Below are 22,938 nucleotides of genomic sequence, written 5' to 3' on the forward strand. Positions count from 1 at the left end.
ACATCACATTGGATGCGTCGGTCTGTACGTTTTGTGGCTCGACGTTGGAGATCCGCTAAGAGCATCTCTGGCAGGTCTCGTAAAATCTCCTACTGTAAAATCGTTTCGGATATACTATAGCACTAAGGTGTGTGTTCCGCCTGAACAGATCTCATAAAACTCGTTTCGGGTCATATGTAGAAGCCCACTTGTTAGTAGTTAAATTTACAACAGGGTCCTAAAAATAGCATAAAGCCCCCTAAAAGCAAATGTAGATTACAATTGGGTCCTGGCCGCCGCCCCGGCAACGGCACCAAGCGGCTCCTGGCTAGCCAGCGACGTGTCGTCGCGTGGCGCCGAGTCATTTTATGGCTAAAGGCAAAATATTTACGGTTTGGCGAAAATGCAGGATCTGCTCGGGTCATTTTTTGGGACAAAAACCGGAAACCATGCTCTAACTGGGCATATATACACCCTGACCATCATCACTCATCAGTGAGAAAACCCGTTCATTCTGCAGTTATCTCCAAAGCTTTAATTACAACGTAGGAGACTATAGGAAGGACGAAGGCCCAAGCGATCCTTCTCTGCGGCAAGTAAAACCAGGCAAATCCACAGCGCCAACTGAGCCAGAAATACATCATCATCGTCATGCCCGTCAAAAACACCAGCCGAGCCTGAGCCTACAGGCAACGCACAACGCACACAGCAAGAACGAAGAAGAAGAAGAAAAATCTCAATACGGCGCCTCATGAACACAGGCAGCAGCGAGGGCGAGGGACACCGCCGCAGCACGCGGGGCCGCAGCCGGCACAGGCAGGGCACGCGCAAGAGGAGGAGCAGCCGGCGCAGGAGCACGAGCAGCCACACGAGGGCCCGCCGCCGCCGCAGCCCCCGCTCCCCGCGCAGCAGCGGGGGCATCCGCAGCAGCAGCTCGGCCCCTTGAGCTGGACGGCAGAGCACCCGCCGCCGCAGATCCACGGGAAGCAGCTCAAACACGCCCACCGGGTTCTGCAGGCACAAACATTAACATTCCCCTCAGTCAGTTCATTACAACGAGACTACTAAAACCGAGTTCAAATCGATGCATGCATTGCTGGCTGATTCATAATTGTTATGGTTTGTAGAGCGCAGATGTAAAACTGGGAAAATTATCAATATTCCAAAACTTTTAAATATAAACATGTGCAGTTTAGTACAACAATTTGCATCAGCTTGGGTTGATCCGGCATCATTTTCTTTCGAGAGAACCGTCGACATATATTAGGATCTGCGGGAAGAAAATGATTACCGAATCTTCTTTGGGGAGCGATGAGATTGATCGGCGTTCCCCTTCTCAGATGAACTGCAAGCTTGTAAAGAGAGATACTAGTAAGAACAAAGATATCTTGTAGGCCAAGACAATTTCTCAACCTGAAAATCCATACATCGTTATGAATGGATCGGCATTCTTTCCTATGAACTCATCGACCCTGCAAATTTTATCAAAGGGGCAAACAGCGATCAATCAGCTCCATATGTCATGAACAAGAAGAAAATTAACTTAAAATTGGCACAACTATGTGAACTGATTGACATATGAAGAAGAATTACATATTTTTGGCTTTTGCACACATGACCTGACTGCTACGTCTGCAGCTTACGCTGATATTCATTTATGAAGAAGAATAAAGTAAACAGTGGCACTAAGACTGGAGACAGAAATACAAGAACTGCCTGTACAGTCACCGCAACCCTATATAATTTAGGTCCAATTCTAAAACATATTCATATGTTTAAATACAATCAATCATCCTAATCAAATTTCAAGTAACCAAACCTCCTAAACTATCGTTACCAGATTTGCATAATGTTCAACTGTACGTGTATACTATTTTCAATCATTACCGGATTTGCTAAACTTCCATTTGTAGGTTTTAACTAAAATCTGTGTTGCTTTCACACATCCATGTAGATGTGTTGCACCTGTCTGTACGACTTTGTTCAAACATGGGCTCACTTGCAATGGATTGTTCCCCATTCTTGGAGCCGGAGAACTGTTTCTTGTTTTCACTCCCCAAGTTACCTCTTAAACTTCAAAAAGGAAATTGATAGTATAAGAATTGAACAAGACAGCAGCTTACTCTTTGCAGCATATGGAGGCAGCATGGAGCCCTTCAATGGAACTGATCTCCCCCTGGCACAGAGAGAACAGCTTGTTGAATTCCAGAGAAATTATTTTTTACTGAAAAAAAAGCAGTAGCTACAAGCTAGAGTACAAGGAGGAGAGGGCATGTGCCAACTTTTCAGGCTGCTGTGTGGGATATTCTAACACTTAGAATCTACTACCAGTAGTAGTAGTAGTAGTAGAAAGGGACACCTGGAACTGACTTAGAAGTGACAACTAAACTGTGTGCTGGTAACAGACTCTAATACCTACTACTGTATAAAAATGGTAATCATTTGTTGTGTAGGCTCAATTGCAAATTAGTAATTTTCTTGGGTAATAATAACAGAGTAACAGCAGCAGCAGGGCACCATGTAACAGGGCTGTGGTGCGGGAGCCAACCAGGAAGAGCGATTAAGGTCAGGAGCTTGGGTACCTCGAGGAAGCTGATCTGGCGGTGGAGCGCGTCGACGGCGAGCTGCAGCCGGCGGCGGCCGCAGGGGTCGAGCGGGGACTTGGGCCTGGGCGCCGCCATTGCCGGCCTCGGAGGAGCCTGGCTAGCTGGACGGTGGTGGATGGAGGGCTCGCTCGCGCCGGCTGGCTAGCTGGGCCAGGAGAGGAGCGGGGGGCGGGAGGTGGACGGCGGCGGGGAGTGCGGGGAAGCAGAGAGCGTCATCAATGGAGTGAATGAGCGATCAGTCTAGCAGACCGGATCAGATCACGCCGCTGATGCTGATGTGCTGCCTCCTCGGAAGGAGGAGCAAGGGGATTCAGAGGCCCGGCGGCGGCGGCGGAGAGAGGGGGGGAGAGCGATGGACGGAGGTGGCCGCCGGGAGGAGGAGACAGGAAGTCGTCGGTCTGTAGGGCTGGAGACTGGGGTAGGTAGGGTAGGTAGGTGGTGGGTAGTGGGTAGGGTTAGCCAAGGCTGCTGGGCCGGATGGACCCTCGCGGGCCTACCACGACCACCACTTCTCTCCTTCCTTTGACTCCATTCTAAAAAAAAAATCATTAGCATTTTTTCCTTCTCTGAAGTAGCCAATCAAGTCCATTTTTTTGGGATTAAAAAAACAAAGCAATTTTCGCAAAATGTTACTAGCTGATTGATGACTTGATTATCATTTTTCGATTGAGAAAACATTATTGATGAACACGAACTACAAAGTAGACAACGAGACGAAAAGCGTTCACTACAAATATATAGTCCAAATCCGTCCTCATGACGATGTAGATAATAGACTTACAAACAAAATCATCTCGAAACAATCCCTCAAAAAAAATCATCTCTAAACAAAGAATTACACACAAGAACGGTCTTCCTTCATGGGTAATAAACACTTTCCCCTCTCCCCTCTCCAAAACAACATGCGCAACCATGTCCTGACTATACATGCCACAAGCCGGATAGGTAAAAGTTCCCAGGCCTAAGAGCCCGAGAACATCTCCAAGAAATATGTACAAAAATAGGCGGCGATGCATTAACATGTCGCAACTTTGACAACAATGTAACGATGTACCGTACGCTTTCCTCATCTGCTCCTTACCCTGCAGAGCGGTCCATGCGCTTAGTGAAATTAGCGATGTCGTGAGCGTGGATCACGAAGAGGGTGACTAGAGATTACATGAATGGAACGCGAAGGGTCTGAGTAGAGACCCCGGATCTCCTACGCTCTCGTGCCTGGCTTGGCCCATGCCGCCACCGTGCGACGAGAGCATCCTCCTCTGCAACAGTCAGGGGTGCTGTATGCTCAGCTGGATTTCCAAGAAAGATGACTTGCAACAGATTAGGGAGCATGAAATGATCTCATGAAGCACAATATTATACAATATGCTTCATTACTGACAAAGCACCCAGCAAGCAAAACACCATCCTGCCATTTACTTTTATTTTGCATAACAGGATAGCAAAGATTCGATTAATGTGCAGCATGGAGTGGAACGTAACTGGTTTTGTGTTGATTCAGTTCAGAACAGTCACAAAAAGAATCTTCAAAGCTAACGGATTAGTACACAACAAGTTGCGGCAGATTCACAAATCAAGCAAAATTATTATGCTAAAGTAATTAGTTGAACAGAATAGTTGTGACACTAATGTGGCTGTCGGCATGGAAAACAGTTTGAGAACTGTTCGACAATAGCGCAAGCTACTTCTGTTCTACAGCAGTGTCAGCTACTTTGTTCACAATAGGTAGACAAATATTGTGGATCACAGAGTAAATAAATATTAAAAGCAGGTGGCATGAAAGAAAAACGAGTTTAAGTCCTTACGTGTGTCTCAAAGTCCGGGCTAGACAGGTTTACCGATAGATTTTTCATCAGTTGTAGTACCTGGAGATTAGCCCATAAAAAGATCATTGTAAGTGAGTAGAAGTTATTAGGTAATAAAAGTGAATCCCTGACAGTACATTTCGACTTGCAAAAGAATGAACAAAGTGAGCATCTGCATTTGCTGCGAACATATAAGTAACGTATATAAGAATTACAGCAACTAAATATCCTTGATAAGGAGCAATGTGCAACAATGAGTAATTAAACTTCACCCCAGAATACACCTGTCCGGAATAGTTTCATAGGTTTTTATATGACACTGACTGAATCGAGGTACTGACATAGCAGCTTGCGAGTAACTGGGATGTCACTAAACAATGCAAACAAAACGACCTGGCCTTCATTCTTGCAGAAATCAATAGCTTTATAGCAGGGCAGATGAATCAATTACAGAGGGGAGATTAGCAAATGGCAATACCGTTTCAGCATCTATAGGATCCATCTCTCTCAACTTCTGCAAATGTCCTGTTGTATCTGGATCAAATACGCCCCCAAGAAAGTTGTATACTTGAGCAAAGTCTGGCATGGCTGCAAGTTCACCAGAATAAGTACAAAACAAATGTCAGATAGGGAACTGATAAACCAAAAACATGAACACATTGTTTCATATCAAGGCCATCAAAGGGTAATACGAAATACTGCACATCATTACATTTTTCATATTGTAACAGGGTACATCATTTATCATCCAGACATCAAGAGCATTACGGCAAATTTGCAAAATTTGATGGACAGAATGAAGGTAAGCCAAATGCAGAAGGCTCCAACAGAGTTAAACAGGGAGAAACACACTGATTGACACCAGACTGAAAGGTTCAAAAATAATGAATGGAGTTAAACTAGCCATGTTAGTGTACTCTCATATCATGCACATCTGCCAGATATGCGGAATAGAATTTGCACATATCATATCATGCACTTTAACAAGTGGAAATAGAATTAAATGAATGTGACCGATTGATCAACTCTTTAACAAGTGGAACAGAATTTGCACGTATCATGCATTCCAGTTTACATCTAATATAACCAGATGAATCTTAATATAACCACAACAGTTGCCACCATAATCCATAGGGTTGTGAATTTATTAAAAATTTGTATAGATGTCCACAACAGTCTCCAGCATGTTAACAAACTGTATAGATGTATGATGTACAAAGAGAAGCTCACCATGCAATGCTGGAAGTACAATCTCTTGCTCAATCGCATCGGAAGTTGGCCAAATTTCTTGCCCAATCGCATCAGAAGCTGGCCAAGTTCCAGATTGGCACTCTATGCTACTAGAGCTATTATTTGCAGCGCCTAAGTCTGTCGGTTCGATAAGAGCAAAGAAGTTAGTGGTACCTTGTAAAAATATTGACCATAGACAGAATATGCGGTAGTTAACACAATTGCAAACCTTGTGTATGTCTTGGGCTATAAGGTTGGGTAAGAACATCGTCCCAGGAAGGAAATGTGTCCTCGTTTGCACTTGAGTTTGTAGCGACAGTAGGTGCATCCATAGGTATAACACGCCCTTGCTCCACGACATGAGGAGGCTGCTGTGGCAAGTCGACTTCAGGGGCTGCAGGAGCTCCAAGATGTTATGTTTAGACCGTTTTTTCATTGAAAGATATTCAGGTTAGTCAGATGAGGGGTGGAAAGTGCTTATTACCCTTTTTTGAGGCTTTATTATGTGGGTACGGGTGTGCCGCCTTCCTCTTCGGCCTAGGTGGGGGCAGATGCTCACCTGTCCCATTCTTCTGAACCTTCAGAAAGTACTTCTGTGCATGGCTCCTGATCTGCCAACAGAACTGTTGTTTTAGATCACCGCACAGTTTGTCAGACGCAAATATATAAGCAAGTAGCAAGTGCATCTACTTATTGGAACAAGTCGACAGTGGGAAAGCTATAAACTTATAATGACTGCGTTCAGAGAAGAAGCAGATAAAAGATTGCAACCAAGCAGATCTGGAAAATGTATTATCAACTATAAAATATGGGTTGCAAACCAAACAACTAAGCATACTTTGTCAGATGATAAGTAACCAAACAGCAAAGAGAAGCAGAAGCTGAGCGCAGAACAGAGCATCTATATGTACCTGTATCACTGTCTTGGAGCCAACAAATGCTTCGATCTTTCTCCAATCGCGATCGAACCTGTTACACAAAAAACACAAACAAAGAGATACATGTAACTAACGAGGACAGACAGACAAGACCATACATGGAGAGCGATTTCAGTTGTCGCACGAGCCAGCCTCTCAGAAGCAGACGGCCTAAGGTACCAACACAAAGCACTCTTGTGCTGTCCATAGGTTATCTGAACCTATGCGACCGCTACACGAAATCTCAATGTTAAGTTGCGCCGGCAGACGGGTGACGATGTCGAGGCCGCTTGGTCAGAACAATGAGTAATTGGTGAAAAGATGGTGAAAATTCCGAATGTAAAATGGCCCATGGTTTGCTGGCAACGGATGGAGTGATGATTTCTGTCCCCGGCGCCGCATCGAGCATCGATCGACGACGGGTTAAGCAGTTAACCACCAGGCCCAAGTGGCCTAAGGAAGATATACATCCTGCTCACACCTGCCAAGCTCCATGGGGATTCATTCAGTTCAGACTTGAGACCAGGCGTCTAGTACAGCCTATGGTCCAAATCAAAATCAACTAGGCAGACAGCTGCCAGACGTTCTACTCTAGCCACTAGCCCGGCGGGCGGGGCTGGATCCTCGGCTGAACCCGGCGATCTAGCAGGCCGGCGAGCTGAGGGACTCTGATCGGCCGGACCTAATTAAGCCCGATCCCCAACCAGCAGACAAGAGAGAGGGAGGTCGGGGCCGGTGGTTGCTTACAGGAGGAGCGCCTCGATGAACTTGTCGTGCTCCGGGTCGGTCCAGCTCTCCCGCGACTTGGTGATGGTGTAGGGCTTCCGCACCCTCCCCTCCGCACCCTCGCCGCCGTCCACGCCGGGCACCGACGACGACTCCATCACCGCCGCCATCGCTCTCTCTGATCCGATCTCGGTCGCTGGAGTCTGCTGAGGAATGGAATGGAGATGGGACTCTGTGGCCAGCAGCAGAGTCCTCCCCCCGTGGACAAGGAAGGAAGGAAGGCGGGACGAGGACGGTGACGTGGCGGGGGCCTCGGCCGCTCCTGGCCACGAGCTCTCCCCGCGCACGCCGACGCCCCGGCCCCACCGGAGCGCCACGCCACGCATGGCCCAGTACGACTTGATAGGCTGCATCTTTTTTAAGGAAGCCCCTATCCGCCGCATGGAGCTCCGTTGGATCAACCCTCTAACAGCCGTCAGATCTAACCACCACGCGCGTGACAGCCTTCTTACTTCCTGCAACAACCGGTCAGTTTCGAAAACAGATTCCCCTGCCGCCGTCCTGACATAGCCGCGCCCAGCGCGGCGCCAGCCCCCGCCACCACAAAATCGCTGCCGCCGGCGCACCGGGGGAACTAGTCCTTGTTGTGCTCGCCGGAGTTGCTGCTCCTCCTCCGTCTCAGCTCCGCGAGAAGCCGCTAGCTCCAATCGAGCACGACGACGACGACGAGCTCTCATGGCCGGCGCTTCTTCGGCGTTTTCTGCATAGCTATGTTTCTGAAACACGTCTCATGTTGCAATGTCTAACCACTCACTCCTGAGGCGCTGCAACTCGGACTATATTTGTGAAACAAGACCCCAGTTGCAGAAAAAAAATACCTTCACCACCGAATCGTTTTTTTTTCTTTCTGAAACTAGTCCCGTGTTGTAGAAATCTAGTGAAACCGGACCCTTATTGCAAGAAAAAGACTAGCCGCGCAAGAGTGACCTGTGGCCAGCGTGGCCGCTTGATCATGATTGATCTGACGGTTATGCAAGCGGCGGATGCTCGCGCGTGCATTAGCCGGCTGAAGGTAAGCTTTTCCCTTTTTTTTAACCTCGTTCTCATCTTTCTTTCCTTTTTTGACAACTCACAAACCCCCAAAGAACGACCCACCCCCGCTCCCTCCCGGGTCGCTCGCGCGAGCAGACCCGAAGGCCCCAAAACCTAACAAAAAAAGCCCTACACCATCACGGCCTCCCCTGGCTGTTGCTGTCGCCGGCGTCAACGGTGGCGGCCGCGCCCGGCCGTTCAAGGCGGGGGGTGGGTGGGCGCGCCCCGTCGGGATCCCTTCGCGCGGAGGTGAGACGACAAGCGGGCGACGAGGAGGTGCGGTGGTGCTGGTCGGGAGGCGCGGGGGAGGAGTTGTGGTGCACGGCGGAGGCCCCGGCGGAGCTGTGGAGGTTCTGAAGCAGGCTGGCGCTGCACAGCAGAGGCACCTGGAGGAGATCTAGCGGCGGCGTGTCACGCCCAATATGTGATACTATCCTAAAGAGACTCGAAGGTCCCACCAAGGATAGAACTGCATATTGAAACGCTTTTGCAAGGTGGATATCATTACATCAACATTACATAATAGGTGGGGATACATACAAGAGGCATACAATGCCACACGAATACAACATCACAATACATAAGAGCATCATCCGACTACGGATGAAACACAAACAGAAACTCAAACGACATCCACCCTGCTAGCCCAGGCTGCCGACCTGGAACCTATCCCCTGATCGAAGAAGAAGCAGAAGAAGAACTCGACGCAAGCAAGCATCGCTCTCGCGTCATGATCATCGCATAACCTGTACCTGCAACTGTTGTTGTAGTAATCTGTGAGCCACGAGGACTCAGCAATCCCATTACCATGGGTATCAAGACTAGCAAAGCTTAAAGGGAAAGGAAGGGGGGTAAAGTGGTGAGGTTGCAGCAGTGACTAAGCATAATATGGTGGCTAACATACGCAAATAAGAGCGAGAAAAAAGCAAGCGGAACGGCGTGAAGCTAACAATGATCAAAAAGTGATCCTGAACTCCTACTTACGTCAAACATAACCCAAAACCGTGTTCACTTCCCGGACTCCGCCGAAAAGAGACCATCACATACAGCCCGGGGACGTCTCCTCCTTCTTGATCCAGCAAGGGGAGAGGAGAAGTTGAGGGAGAACTCCAACAGCAAGACGGCATGGTGGTGATGGAGCTCGTGGTTCTCCGGCAGGGCTTCGCCAAGCACTACGGAGTAGGAGGAGGTGTTGGAGGAGGGAGAGGGCTGTGCCAGGGGAAGAGGTATGGCTACCCTCCCACCCCTCCACTATATATAGGGGCAAGGGAGAGGGGAGGCGCTCTAGGGTTTCCCCTAGGGGGCGGCGGCCAAGCAGATTGGATCTCCCTAGGGAAAATCCTAGGGAGACTTGCCCCCCAAGCCAAGCAGGTGGAGGATTGCCTCCCAAGACAGGTGTAGGCGCCCCACCTCCCCAAATAATGTGGGAAAGGGTGTGGGGGCGCACAACCCCTTAGTGGGCTGGTTTGCCCCCTCCCCTTGGCCCATGAGGCCCTGCAACACTTGCCGGGGCCCCCGAAACACCTTTCGGTCATGCTGGCCTTAGCCTGGTACCCCCGAAACACTTCCGGACTCCAATACCCTTCGTCCAATATATCGATCTTCACCGCCGGACCATTCCGAAACTCCTCGTGACGTTCGGGATCACATCCAGGACTCCGAACTACCTTCAGTAACCACATACTATTTCCCATAACAACTCTAGCGTCACCGAACCTTAAGTGTGTAGACCCTACGGGTTCGGGAACCATGCAGACATGACCGAGACACCTCTCCGGCCAATAACCAATAGCGGGATCTGGATACCCATATTGGCTCCCACATGTTCCACGATGATCTCATCGGATGAACCACGATATCGGGGATTCAATCAATCCCGTACACAATTCCCTTTGTCAATCGGTATGTTACTTGCCTGATATTCGATCGTCGGTATTCCAATACCTCGTTCAATCTCGTTACCGACAAGTCACTTTACTCATTCCGTAATGCATGATCCGGTGACTAAATACTTAGCCACATTGAGCTCATTATGATGATGCATTACCGAGTGGGCCCAGAGATACCTCTCCGTCATACGGAGTGATAAATCCCAGTCTCGATCGTGCCAACCCAACAGACACTTTCGGAGATACCTGTAGTGCACCTTTATAACCACCCAGTTACGTTGTGACGTTTGGTACACCCAAATCATTCCTACAGTATCCAGGAGTTGCACAATCTCATGGTCTAAGGAAATGATACTTGACATTAGAAAAGCTTTTAGCAAACGAACTACACGATCTTGTGCTATGCTTAGGATTGGGTCTTGTCCATCACATCATTCTCCTAATGATGTGATCCCGTTATCAATGACATCCTATGTCCATGGTCAGGAAACCATAACCATCTATTGATCAACGAGCTAGTCAACTAGAGGCTCACTAGGAACATGTTGTGGTCTATGTATTCACACATGTATTACGGTTTCCAGTTAATACAATTATAGCATGAATAATAGACAATTATCATGAACTAGGAAATATAATAATAGCCATTTTATTATTGCCTCTAGGGCATATTTCCAACACCGCGCCCCTCCAGGTAGTTGGTGATTAGAGCTATGGTGCCAGGGAACTCCTCAGCAGAAACTTCAGGTACGAGCGTGGCGATGGCCCACTCGTCGCAGACCATCGGAAGCTCACCACCCAGAACCACATATCCACGGCGAGCACGAAGAGGCCAGGCGGGACGATTGCAGTGCCAGTGGGAAGGTGGGGGAGAGGGTTGCAAGGGAAACAAGCCATCTCGTTGGTTGCAGCAGCGGCAGGCGGAGTAGGGGATGAAAGACAGAGGGGAGAAGCTAAGGAGACTATGCGGGCTTCAATTATATCCGGCAGCGGATCCTGGTTCTGTTTGACCCGATAAGCATTAACTCTGATATTCTTGTTGAAACAGAATCTAGCGATATGATTATATCGGTAACAAACACGGCATCTGATTTGATTGGTGCATTCAGTATGTGCGTGCCCAATACCAAGACATTTTTGCAGGCAATATAGTTTGTAAAACTAGGGGAAACCAACCTGGACGATACATCTTCCGTGTGGGTGGGCTGGCCCAAAATAGACGGCCTGTTGGGCTTCGTGGGCACTATCTGGGCCGACTGATTCAAATCAATCCTAGTCAAAGCAACGGCCGATCCGCTATGCATGCGGGCGGTTGCATCCACCGGCGGCGAGCGAAGATCACGATCAACGTGAGATGGCTGGCCATGCAACATAGGTCCCAGGGGAGTTGCATTCGCCCCCGATAGCTGATAATTTCCATGTGATGTACTTCTCGTACGAGATGGAGTAAGATGTCCAAGAATTATGCGGAATACTTGATTAGTGGGTACAAGATGACCATGTTTACCTTTGTGACGACGTGTGACGATAGTCCATTCAGCATCTTGTTCTTTATACCACTTCTTTTCTTCATATATCCAATTTGGGCCACCGCCGCTCCATAGATGGAAATAACATTTGAATGCATCACATTTGAAGAAAGATTTACGAACCAGGAAGAAACCCACTGCCTTGGAATATACTTTGAACTTGAAAACATTGCCCTTGATATGAGAAACCTCAAATGATTCATAAGATCCACCCGTGCATGATGAGAGTGCCAAGCTCACATTGTGGGGGTTCAGATGGAAAGCAAATCTTGCAAAGGAGACCACAAGGTAGAAACCATAGGAGGAGGAGACAGGGTTGACCGAAGATTGAAAATACTTACGGATCTCACCTCTAAAATGATGACCAAAAGAAAAATCCAATTGGTGAGCGATGGAGAGTGGATCACTGAATGGATCCATCGGCGTAGGAAAGGTTTATGGTGGAGAAATCAAGGAAGATCACGGCCGGCGCCATGGTCGCCAATGGTGGGGTGGGAGGAGAGGTGGGAAGCCATGGTCGCCAATGGTTTGACTCCTTTTATAATCGAGTTGTGCCAACACATGGCCCGCGAGGCCCGAAACAACCTAATAGGCTGAATTCCACGCGGGCCAACGGGCTAAACGGGCCATCATGCCGGCCCATGTAAGAAAGGGGCCGTGCCTTGGTCAGGGAGGGCAGCACACGTGCCGTGGGGTTCCTGGCTGGGCCGTGCCGTGCCTGGTCCGTGCCGGCCCATTTGGTCAGGTTTGCCCTCATTGCAAAAAAGGGACCGGAGCGAGAATAGCAGAAAAATAGAGGGGGCAAACGCGAAAAGTGCCTTCTCCAAAATGGTTTCTCTCTCCTCCTCTTCCTGTTAACTTCCTCCCTCTGTCTCTCTCTCTCTCTCTCTCCCTCGCCATCATCGTCCCCGTCCGATCTCTCTCCCCCGACCCCGGCCGACCGGAGCACCCAAATCCGCCCGCCCCCCGCCGTCCCCGACCCAGGCGACCGCCGCCTCCCGCGGATCCCCGACCAGCCCAGGTACGCAGCCCGCTCCCGCCCGAGTTCCTCAGATTCGCGATTGTCCCTTCTTCCCTTCTGATGCGGGCTTCCTCCTCCGATCCCCCTCCGCAGGAGCAAGGCGGCCGCGCGCGCGGGGTTCTCGGGGGCCTGCGGCGCTCGGGAGTAGACCGGATTCGCCTCGCCCCCGGCGCCGGAGGGAGCGAGGGAGGCGGGAGCTGGGTTTCGGCGCGCGGCGTGGGATGAGCTAGATTTCACTCGACCTAGGATGGCGGCGGCCGCGGTTTGAGTCCGACGAGCGCCTCCCTCCCGCCCCGGTTAATTAGCTGCTGGTAGAGATTTTAGCGTAGTCTGCCTAGAGGTGCTGCTGCTGCTGCTGTTGGCGATGAGCTCCGAGGCCCCCAAGTGAGTGCTCGTCAGTAACGCCTGCGCTGTCTGCTGCTGCCAGTGTGCCGGCCTTCCTGCGACATGAACCCTTTCATCTGATTCGCTGCGGCGATTGCGTGTTTGTTTCTCTGTGCTGGCAGGAACATGAGGACGGTCTACTCGAGGGAGTTCCTGATCTCGATCGGCGAGTCGGACCGCTGCAAGAACCTGCCCCCCGGCGTCAACCTGTCGCTCCTCAAGTACCGCCTGTCGCTTTGCCCCCCTACTAGTGTGTATAACTGCTTTCTTTTGTCCGCGGCGTTGAAGTGGTGACAAACGTTCATCTCTGTCTGCGAGCAGCGAGCTGCAGGAGGCGTCGTCGGTGGCGTACGAGAGGGGCAACAGGGGCCAGTACACGACGCCCCTGGGAAGGTCCGACGGGTCCGGGGGTTACACTTACTCGTCGCGTGGCGGGAGCTCCGGCGGAAGGTGGGACACTCGCTCGACGGGGTCGAGTGACCGGGAAGGAGACTTTCCTGACCGCGACTCGCTGACGCAGGGTAAGCATGTGTTCTTTTCGGGCAAGTGTTTGCTGTCTGTACTTGCTTTCCTTTTAGCTCTGGGAACATGTGAAGGATTGGCTAATAGTTGTTACGTTACCCTTCTCGATATGACCACCCTGTGTTGGTGAAATGACATTTTTGTTGCGTATCAGGAGCTTGTTACTTGGCGTCTCAAAAAGGAAACTGCTGTCCTTGTTTGTGCTTGTGTGTCTCTGTTGGTGTCACTAAGAATAGTAAACAGATGAAGTCAATTAATTACATTGTCATACTGTTTATTAGTTACCTATACTAATTTTCTCTCCTGTGCACATCCTAATTTACGCACTTATTAGACATGCCAACTGCATTCTTCTTATCTGCTGTGGAATTCTTTTTATGTCTGTAGATAGGAATAATGGAACCCAATACAAACGCACTTGGCAAAAAGTAGAACATGATGGCCTGCTGGGAAGCGGTGGATTCCCTAGACCATCAGGATATGCAGGGCCGCCGGCGGCCAAGGATCGTGGGAATGCGCCTCAGCCAAACAGGACAGCTGAGCGCTATCAGCCACCACGCCCTTACAAGGTTTGAGCTTGCACGCGTGTCTCCATCTTTCTTTATATTGTAGATCAACTACAACTGTTTAGTGAATACATTTTACACACCAATGACAGGCTGGACCTCTTTCACGAAAAGATGTTGACTCAATGAATGATGAAACATTTGGGTCTTTTGAATGCTCAAATGACGATAGAGCAGAAGAAGAAAAGAAACGAAGAGGTCAGTATTTATTACTGCCACATATAATGTATATGTTGTTTCTGCTGTAGTCATCTACAATATCTGATGCCGCCCTTCTGTGCAGCATCATTTGAATTGATGAGGAAAGAGCAACATAAATCTCTGCAAGAAAAGAAGAGTGGTCCTGGTGATGACATCATGACGATGTTACAGAATTCTACTGAAAACTTAGGTTCCGCAACTAACAGTGGGAAGCCAGATGGAATAGTGCCCTCAGTTTATCAAGATACCACTAAAACATCTTCAGTTCTACCAGCTCCTGCGGCGAGGCCACTTGTCCCGCCTGGTTTCTCAAATGCAGTTGTGGAGAAAAAGGTTCAGTCCCAGTCGTCCAACATTGCACTTGAACCAAAGATGCACAGCTTGACATTGTTTCAGTAATATAGTTAGATGCCATCAAATGCATGCAATTATCATCTAAGTACCAGCTCTGTACCATGTAGTTGCTAACAAGATCTGGTAATTAAAATTAGTTTACTGAATCATCACATCTTCTCTGTGATCAAAATTGGTCTAAAAATCTTTTTACTATTGCTGGCAGTTTTTACTCGTGTCTAATGGGCAATTGCTAATGGGTTCATCTGTTTTATATCTTTTACTGACATGAGTGTGTAACACCAGGTGAAAAGCAGTTGCTTTATAGTTTATGATACTCATGCACTATGAGATATTGTTCTGATTTCCGCAGTTACTAGATTATAATGTGTTCATCAGTATAAAGGGAATAGCACTCTTGGGATTCTAGTTGCCATCTCTGTAGCAAAACATGTTAACAATATACTATCTGCCAATGCCATACTGTTTCTCAGTTGCGTTTTGCTCTTTTTTAGGCTCACATTCCTGCTAGAGAGGATAAATTACCGACTATTGTGCAATTTAGTAGCCAAGTAGAGGGAAACCAGTCAGCAACAGACATCGCCTCAAGCAACAAAAAGAAGGGCATTTCTGACAACATTGGTGTACATCAAAAGCACACACTTCCATCTGGAGGCGTTTCCTCTTCAACTGAATTTGTTCCTAAAATTCTGAAAGGAACTGAGGAGTGGGAAGCTGATGCAATGGATGATAAGTACTCCATTGAGAAACAGGGCATGCCAAAAAATGGTGGTTCAGCTGGGAAGGACAATTCAATCTCAATCTTGGAAGAGTTCTTTGGCAACGCATTGTCAAAAGGCAGTGGCAATTTACCGACATATGTTGAGGTAATATACCAACTAATCCTTGTTTTGTTGTGCTCACTCTTACATTCCGACATGTGCGGTTGTCTCATGTGGCTCTCTGTCATCTCTGTATATAAGCATTAAATACTCACATATTACAAAATTAAGACCATTTTGTACGGTTATGACCTGTGATATGGACCAACCTTATCCTCCGAATATAATGTGATGTTGGCTGAATTTGCGCCTCTGTAATTTTATATCTGATATTATGACGGTTTTATGCTGTTCATGTCGTCATAAGATGCCAATGGGTCACTCAAATATGATATCTTTTTCTGTGCAAATTCAATGATTTTTGTTTCTGGGGATGAATGGCTGCTGAGACATTTTCTATCAAATTATGTAAGCCATCTACATGTAGTCTTGAACGTTGATAGCTGATGGTGACATAAACTTCTTGGACCTTTTACTTGTTTAGATGGCATCATACCCATAACTTAACCTGTTATGCGCTCGTGCTTAAAAGTAGCATTTGGTGGTCTCAGTGCAGAAGTGAAAATATTCCTGGTTATTGCCACGTTGCTGCAAGGTTCCCCAGTAAGAAGGAAGTTACAGATTTGTTGGGCATTCAGATATCTATTAACTGCCGTGTGTTTATTCTGTCTGCGCCGTCTTTTTTCAGAGTCAACAGCTGAATACGGGTGCTGATATGATGGCCTCTTCTGTACCAGAATCATCCAAATTTGCTCGCTGGTTTCGTGATGAAGGTAATCCTGTTTCATAGTTGTGCCATATGCTATGTGTCAGTCAATAGAAGTAGAATAGCCATGCCATGAAAATTTCCTAACAGAAATAAATTTTGTATACATATCCCTCTTTCCGGTATGCAAAGTAAATTTAGGTTAAAAGACATGTTTACACTTATCCTTTTATTTTACAAGGTTTGTTTGATGATTTTTGTATTTGTATATACTGTAGATTCAAAACCTTCAGAGGACTTGCCATCAAAGAGCCTGCTCTCCATGATTGTGAACAATGACAAACCAGGCCCACAAAACATAGCCCCTGGTCCAACATTGTCTGATGGTGCTATTCATCAGAATTTATCATCAAAATTAACTACCGATAAATTCGATGCTTCATCAAGGCTACTACCATTTCCATCTCCTGCACCTGCTGGTGGTATCCAGGAACAGTACAGGCATGCTGCTATCCCAGAGCCAGCTCCAGTTATGATGACATGTGAGGATCTTGAGCAGGCGATGCTGGCACAGGTTGCTAGCAACAGCGGTTCTACTCAGAAGAGTGCTGTACAGAGGCATCAGGCTGTTTTGGATGAGCCAGCCGCCAAGCAGAAAGTAGCTGTAGACAATCATGCATCACACCATCTTCTTTCATTATTACAGAAGGGAACAGATAGCAAGGGGTCATCTCCGTTTGGTTTCCACATAGGATCAGCTGATGAACCACAGAGTTCTGATGTAAATGCCATGGCCAATGGTGGTATATATGGAACTGTTCCGAGTAACAAAACTGAAACTGTTCCGATTAACAAAACTGAGACTATTCCTGCTTCAGGGAAGAGCGTGACCTTGGAAGCATTATTCGGGGCTGCATTTATGAATGAGCTCCATTCCAAGGATGCACCAGTTTCTATTCGGGGATCTGCATTCAGTCATGAAGGGTACTACCCTGGTGAAGAGGCTCTGACCTTTAACAGCAATGAAGGCGGAGATCCTTTTAAAGAACCAAGAACCGGGATAGAGTACAGGAATACATCATTCAGTGGTCCAAGTCAGGGTACTAGCTTTGACAAGAATGGGTTGGAAATTAATCTGCCTGAGGAAGACAGTTTGTTTACAATGAATGACTCTTTCGGTGTTCGAAAGCCTGATATGTTGCCATCACTGAGATCCGGTAGGGTGGAGGTGCAATTACCTGAGAAGGCAGTTGATGATCTTAACTATAAGCTTCAAGGCCTTGTGCCTGGTGATGTAGAACCTGCTCAAGTACTTGGTCCTGATGCTCTGGGGCCTCGTTCCCATGAACAGCGTTATCAGGTCGAGTCCCAGAATCTTTACCATCTTCTACAGGGTGGCAGGCAACCTGCACTGGCTCCTCGGCCGATGCTGGATCACGTTGGTAACAGGAGTCAGCAAGCCCCATTTGACATGCCACAAGCGATACGGCATGATCCCCGCCGTTCTTTCCCACCTAACATGAATCCTATGCAACACACACTAAATGCTCCAGGGGTCCCTCATGTGGATCCTGCTGCCCATCATCTTATGCTGCAGCGCATGAGTGGAAGCTTTCCAGCAGAAGGCTTGCCAAGAGGTGTTCTGCCATCTCAGCCTGTGCATCAGGCGGCTGGTTATAGACCTGAGATGAACAATGTAAATAATTTCCATATGCACCCTCGCCAGCCCAGCTATGGAGACTTTGGGTTGATGCCGCCAGGTACGAGTCTGTACAAGTTCATTTTGTACTTTGTGTTTACTTGCAGTTTATTCCGTCACTGTTTCGTTTGTTTCAAAGTTTTGATGGCAGAGAGGCTCTTTGGCCTGCTGTTGGTGACTAGACAAGAACGATTTGTTTACTTCCAAAATCTGACATCTCTTATTGCATTCCACAAAATCCACTCATTCAAGTTGTGCCTGAAATTTTACCGATCTGAATTGATTGATTGGAGTTGAATTCTGCGTCTTTTTGTTAGTGGTTATGATCTTTCATTGGACCTTCATTTACTGTTAAAACGTGAAAAGAAAATCATTTATACTCACAGTTAAAGGTAGTTTACTATCCCCTTGTTTTCCCCTGATTTCAGGGAAACAGTTTCTTGTTTTTCCAGTTTGAATTATCGGATACAGAGTACGTGACATCAAAACCGTTCAATTTTATCCTGAATTTATTATGATCCAACTCTGTCTGTTTTCTCTTTATTTAGGTCCATCGGGTCCAGAGGTGCGAGGCAACCACCCAGACGCCTTCGAGAGGCTGATGCAGATGGAGCTCACAGCCAGATCAAAGCAGATACACCCAGCCATGGCCGGCCCTGTACCAGGCGGCGGAATGTACGGGCCCGAGCTCGACATGAACCTGAGATACAGATGAAGAACTGTCTCTGCTGTGCCTGTCGTCGCCATGCCCTATCACCCAAACAAACCACCATGTTCCGTGTCCATGAACGAACTTGCGTTAGCGTTTGCGGTTGCTTAAGATAAGATAGCTCGTCGGGGAGGAAGTTTCGCCGGTGCCGGTGTGTGCCATGTATGTAGTACTTTGTGCCTGAAATGGTTGGATGGGTTGCTGATGATGATCTGGTGAGGAGGGAGGGAGGGAGGGAGGGAGGGGGGATACATTGGGTGCTGTCATTGTAGCAGCCACATCTGTACCTGTGTCTGTCTGTGTCTGTGTCTGACTATTTGTTTTTCGTTTTTGTATAAATACTAAAAAAAGGACCAGATTAACAATAACATATTTGCATTTGGTCCCCCTGATGCTTCAATTTGTTTTTGTTTGAGGAAAAACTAACCATTCACATCAACTGGGATAAAAGGATGTGACACAAAATTAAGTTGAACAAATAAAAAGACCAATACATGGATGGATGCCATCCTTACACAATAATCTTTAGTTCAACAAAGTGCGAAAAATGCACCTCATGCTGAACTTGATAATGTTATTCAGTACTCCTTCCGTCCCAAAATAAGTGTCTCAATTTCGTACTAACTTTGGTACAAAGTTTAGTACAAAGTTGAACTAAGGTTGAGACAGACGCTTACTTTGGGATAGAGGGAGTAGTCGGTCGGGGTAACATGCTTGCTGAAATCTGTGACACGAAGTTCAAAGTTTATCATCACAAAACCAAAATTTGTACATTTAGATCAATCTTAAAGGACAATTTTTATGTTTCTTATAACAAAGAAAAAAAAGCAGTGCCATTTTTCACTTTGTTCTTGTGAGGGTAAAATGGGCATTTTTTTGCTCTGAAGTGGTCGCACTGTGTAGGAGTGTGGTGTGGTTCCCATCAGCCATGGTCGCAGCCGCCACCTCGTGAGATCCTCCCGAAACCCTAGCCGCCGCTGCCCCGCCCAATGGCGTTCCCGCCGCGGCTCCTGCTGCCGCCCCGGCCCCCCTCGCCCTCGCCCGCACCGGCGCGGGCCTCCGCGCGGCCCAGCGGCGGCGGGGGGCGGACGGCGCCGGAGCTGTCGGGCCCGACGCCGCGGGTGGTGGTGGTGACCTCCGGCAAGGGCGGCGTGGGGAAGACCACCACCACGGCCAACCTGGCGGCCTCCCTGGCGCGGCTCGGGCTCCCCGTGGTGGCCGTGGACGCCGACGCCGGCCTCCGGAACCTCGACCTGCTGCTGGGGCTGGAGAACCGGGTGAACCTGACCGCCGCCGACGTGCTCGCCGGGGACTGCCGCCTCGACCAGGCCCTCGTCCGCCACCGCTCCCTCCGGGGCCTCCACCTGCTCTGCCTCTCCAAGCCCCGCTCCAAGCTGCCCCTCGCCTTCGGCTCCAAGACCCTCACCTGGGTCGCCGACGCCCTCCGCCGCGGCGCCGACCCGCCCGCCTTCATCCTCATCGACTGCCCCGCAGGTCCGCTCCGCATTTGCTTCACACCCGATGAATCCAAATTTCAATTAGCTCATTGCAATACGATCTTATCAGTATGATTCTACCATGAATCCATTGTCCGTGATATTCTCTAGTGTAGCTCAGTCGATTAATCGTGTGATTATACCGTTATACCTACACTCTAGCACCGATTAATCTTATGAAATGTAATAGCTAGTATGGTTAATTGTCAGTGTTTTTTGCCCCTTGATTTGCTTGAGGAATGCAGCTGCTGCTGTTTGTTCACCCTTCCCTAGATCATAAGGATTTCAGAGCCAGCGCTTGTACTGAATCTCTGATTGTTTCATGATGCTTTTGCGCACTTGTGGTATGCCGGTATGGGGATGGTATCTGGATTTGTCAGATTTGAGCCATTTATTGGGTTATTCTTACCGGGTTAATTCTTAGAACAGTGTATCTAAGTTGCATTTTCTTACTGCTGTTCTCAAGCAGCATTATTCAAGTTTCACTGCTTGAACTTGTCATATAACGCCATTTTAACAAACTGCTTGGTGGCTAGTAGTATCATGTATCTGTAATGTACTCCTCCGTTCCTAAATATTTGTCTTTTTAGAGATTGACTACCGCATACGGATGTATATAGATATATTTTAGAGTGTAGATTCACTCATTTTGCTTCGTATGTAGTCACTTGTTGGAATCTCTAGAAAGACAAATATTTAGGAATGGAGGGAGTAGCAGTGAATGTTTGCATGATTCTGTAGTATAATTTGCATCATCAGTAACAGTTCACAAGATATTTGATGATTGCCAGCCTCTGCAGTATGCATTCAACCCTGTCTGTTCCATGCAGTTGCCTGAAACGCGCACCTTCGTGCTGCCTAATTTGTTTTTTTTCCCCTGTAGGTGTTGATGCCGGGTTTGTCACAGCCATAGCCCCTGCAGAAGAGGCGGTGCTTGTCACCACTCCCGACATCACGGCACTCCGTGATGCAGACCGCGTCGCGGGGCTGCTGGAGTGCGACGGCATCAAGGACATCAAGATCATTGTGAACAGAGTGCGGCCGGACCTGGTGAGGGGGGAGGACATGATGTCAGCTCTTGACGTGCAAGAAATGCTCGGGTTGCCTCTGCTAGGCGTTGTGCCGGAAGATTCAGAGGTAATCCGCAGCACAAACAGGGGCGTGCCGTTGGTGCTGACGGACCCGCCCACGCCCGCGGGCCTCGCCCTGGAGCAGGCGACGTGGCGTCTGGTGGAGCGGGACGCGATGACGGCCGTCATGGTCGAGGAGCAGGAGCGGCCCAAGAAGAAGGGCGGCTTCTTCTCCTTCTTCGGCGGGTGATGGAGCCTGAGCGGAGTCGAGCCGCCGGTGACGTGCGTGTTGTGTATAGAGCTGCGATTTGGAGCTGCTTAGTCATTTTTTCGGTTTGCTTTTGCTCTTGTTTTTTTCCTAGCGTAGCACGATTCATTTGGCGTGCTTGATTCCACGGAGAGACGAACAGTCTTTCCTTTTTCTTTCAAATTTGCGGTGAACATTAGCAGAGTAAATGTATGTAGTTTTCTGGTTGATTGCTTCTTGCTGTTGCAGCAGTGAGCTCATCTTGTTCGAGTGTTGTTGTTCATGGCTTAATTTTGATTGCTGAACTGAGATGGAGAGGAAATGGGAGAGAAGAGGAACAGAGAAAATTGATCAGGGGCGTTGCTCCTTTTTATCCTTCCCAGGAACGCACCCATTGCAAGCCATTAGAACAATATTTCTTTGTTCCTTTTTTCTTGGCATTGGGGCCTCCAGTACCCCTCTTGATGTCATTTACCACCTCCAAACAATCTGAGGCCACGCAAATGTTCCTGACTGCCAGATCATCGGCGAGTGCTAGTGCCTTGTGTGGCGAAAAACCACCGCCGAAGATCCCAGGTAGACTCCCCCTCCTGGTCGCGGCACAGAACAGCGACTGCACCTCCGCGGCATTGCCTAGCCACTGCTCCATCTGCACTGATCTTGACGCAACCGTTCGGTGGACGCAGCCATCGCTGTGGCCGGTTTTGGGCAGGAGCAGCTGGGCTAGGATAATCATTCCGGACTGTGATAAGAGCTAGATCACTAATATAGTTGTTTACAGAACTGGTAGTTTGTTGCGGACTTTGGAATATTGATTCATATATAGCCTTCCATCTAGAATACCAAATCGACCAAAGAGTGATGACCATCCTTGTGAAGCTGGAATGATCCATCGACTCATGCAGCTCGAACAACCAAATCCTCGAATTGGCTTCTGTGTTTTCCCCCATAATTGAAACTATGGTATCTTCTGATAAAGCCCAAATGCATCGCGACATAGTGCAACCTATGAGAGCGTATCTCCATGAATCCTCGCATCCACACAACGAGCAGGCGTCCTGCACGACCATGTTCCTCCTCTTCAAAACATCTGTCGTTGGACGTGAATCGTGTGCCAGTCTCCATATCTTCGAAGGGACCTTAACTTTCCACAACGAGCTCCAGGATTTTTCGTCTCTATCAGAGCTAGACGAACGGCCCCTTCCTTGCAACCATTCCTCACTCTTGTAGGATCGGAAGTATGTCTAGAGGGGGGGTGATTAGACTACTTGACCAATTAAAAACTTAACCTTTTTCCCAATTTTAGTCTTTGGCAGATTTTAGCTATCTTAGCACAAGTCAAGCAATCTTCACACAATTCAAGCACGCA

General features: G+C 48.3%; 4 protein-coding genes across 9 annotated transcripts; 2 read left to right on the forward strand and 2 right to left on the reverse strand.

The window, feature by feature from the left end:
* Positions 1-562: 562 nt before the first annotated feature.
* On the reverse strand, positions 563-3,108 carry LOC123088511 (guanine nucleotide-binding protein subunit gamma 3). The gene is made up of 5 exons (XM_044510716.1): positions 2,562-3,108; positions 2,103-2,155; positions 1,407-1,451; positions 1,271-1,324; positions 563-990 (listed from the first exon to the last, which is right to left on the reverse strand). The coding sequence occupies exons 1-5, from the start codon at positions 2,658-2,660 to the stop codon at positions 729-731; spliced, it is 513 nt and encodes a 170-aa protein (XP_044366651.1). The 5' UTR covers positions 2,661-3,108; the 3' UTR covers positions 563-728.
* Positions 3,109-3,296: 188 nt separating this feature from the next.
* On the reverse strand, positions 3,297-7,541 carry LOC123088509 (protein REVEILLE 8). 5 transcript variants are annotated; one of them, XM_044510714.1, is made up of 9 exons: positions 7,285-7,541; positions 6,532-6,589; positions 6,105-6,243; positions 5,850-6,014; positions 5,621-5,758; positions 4,869-4,978; positions 4,391-4,450; positions 3,777-3,844; positions 3,297-3,667 (listed from the first exon to the last, which is right to left on the reverse strand). In XM_044510714.1, exons 1-9 carry the CDS (start codon positions 7,431-7,433, stop codon positions 3,652-3,654), a joined length of 903 nt encoding a protein of 300 aa, XP_044366649.1. In that variant the 5' UTR covers positions 7,434-7,541; the 3' UTR covers positions 3,297-3,651. The 5 variants fall into 5 exon arrangements, with proteins under 5 accessions (XP_044366649.1, XP_044366647.1, XP_044366646.1 ...); XM_044510712.1 differs by having other exon boundaries at positions 3,745-3,844; positions 7,285-7,539; XM_044510711.1 differs by having other exon boundaries at positions 3,297-3,844; positions 7,285-7,540.
* A 5,110-nt stretch (positions 7,542-12,651) lies between these two features.
* On the forward strand, positions 12,652-19,143 carry LOC123088512 (uncharacterized). Of its 2 annotated transcripts, none has more exons than XM_044510717.1 (11): positions 12,652-12,794; positions 12,888-13,178; positions 13,301-13,399; positions 13,500-13,699; positions 14,088-14,269; positions 14,359-14,464; positions 14,550-14,839; positions 15,316-15,687; positions 16,331-16,415; positions 16,627-18,108; positions 18,596-19,143. In XM_044510717.1, the coding sequence occupies exons 2-11, from the start codon at positions 13,159-13,161 to the stop codon at positions 18,760-18,762; spliced, it is 3,003 nt and encodes a 1,000-aa protein (XP_044366652.1). In that variant the 5' UTR covers positions 12,652-12,794; positions 12,888-13,158; the 3' UTR covers positions 18,763-19,143. The 2 variants fall into 2 exon arrangements, with proteins under 2 accessions (XP_044366652.1, XP_044366653.1); XM_044510718.1 differs by having other exon boundaries at positions 14,550-14,800.
* A 511-nt stretch (positions 19,144-19,654) lies between these two features.
* Positions 19,655-21,804, forward strand: LOC123088513 (putative septum site-determining protein minD homolog, chloroplastic). The gene is made up of 2 exons (XM_044510720.1): positions 19,655-20,250; positions 21,136-21,804. The coding sequence occupies exons 1-2, from the start codon at positions 19,746-19,748 to the stop codon at positions 21,570-21,572; spliced, it is 942 nt and encodes a 313-aa protein (XP_044366655.1). The 5' UTR covers positions 19,655-19,745; the 3' UTR covers positions 21,573-21,804.
* Positions 21,805-22,938: the final 1,134 nt, after the last annotated feature.

Source organism: Triticum aestivum, chromosome 4A, assembly GCF_018294505.1.
Source record: "Triticum aestivum cultivar Chinese Spring chromosome 4A, IWGSC CS RefSeq v2.1, whole genome shotgun sequence".
Classification (NCBI taxonomy): domain Eukaryota; kingdom Viridiplantae; phylum Streptophyta; class Magnoliopsida; order Poales; family Poaceae; genus Triticum; species Triticum aestivum.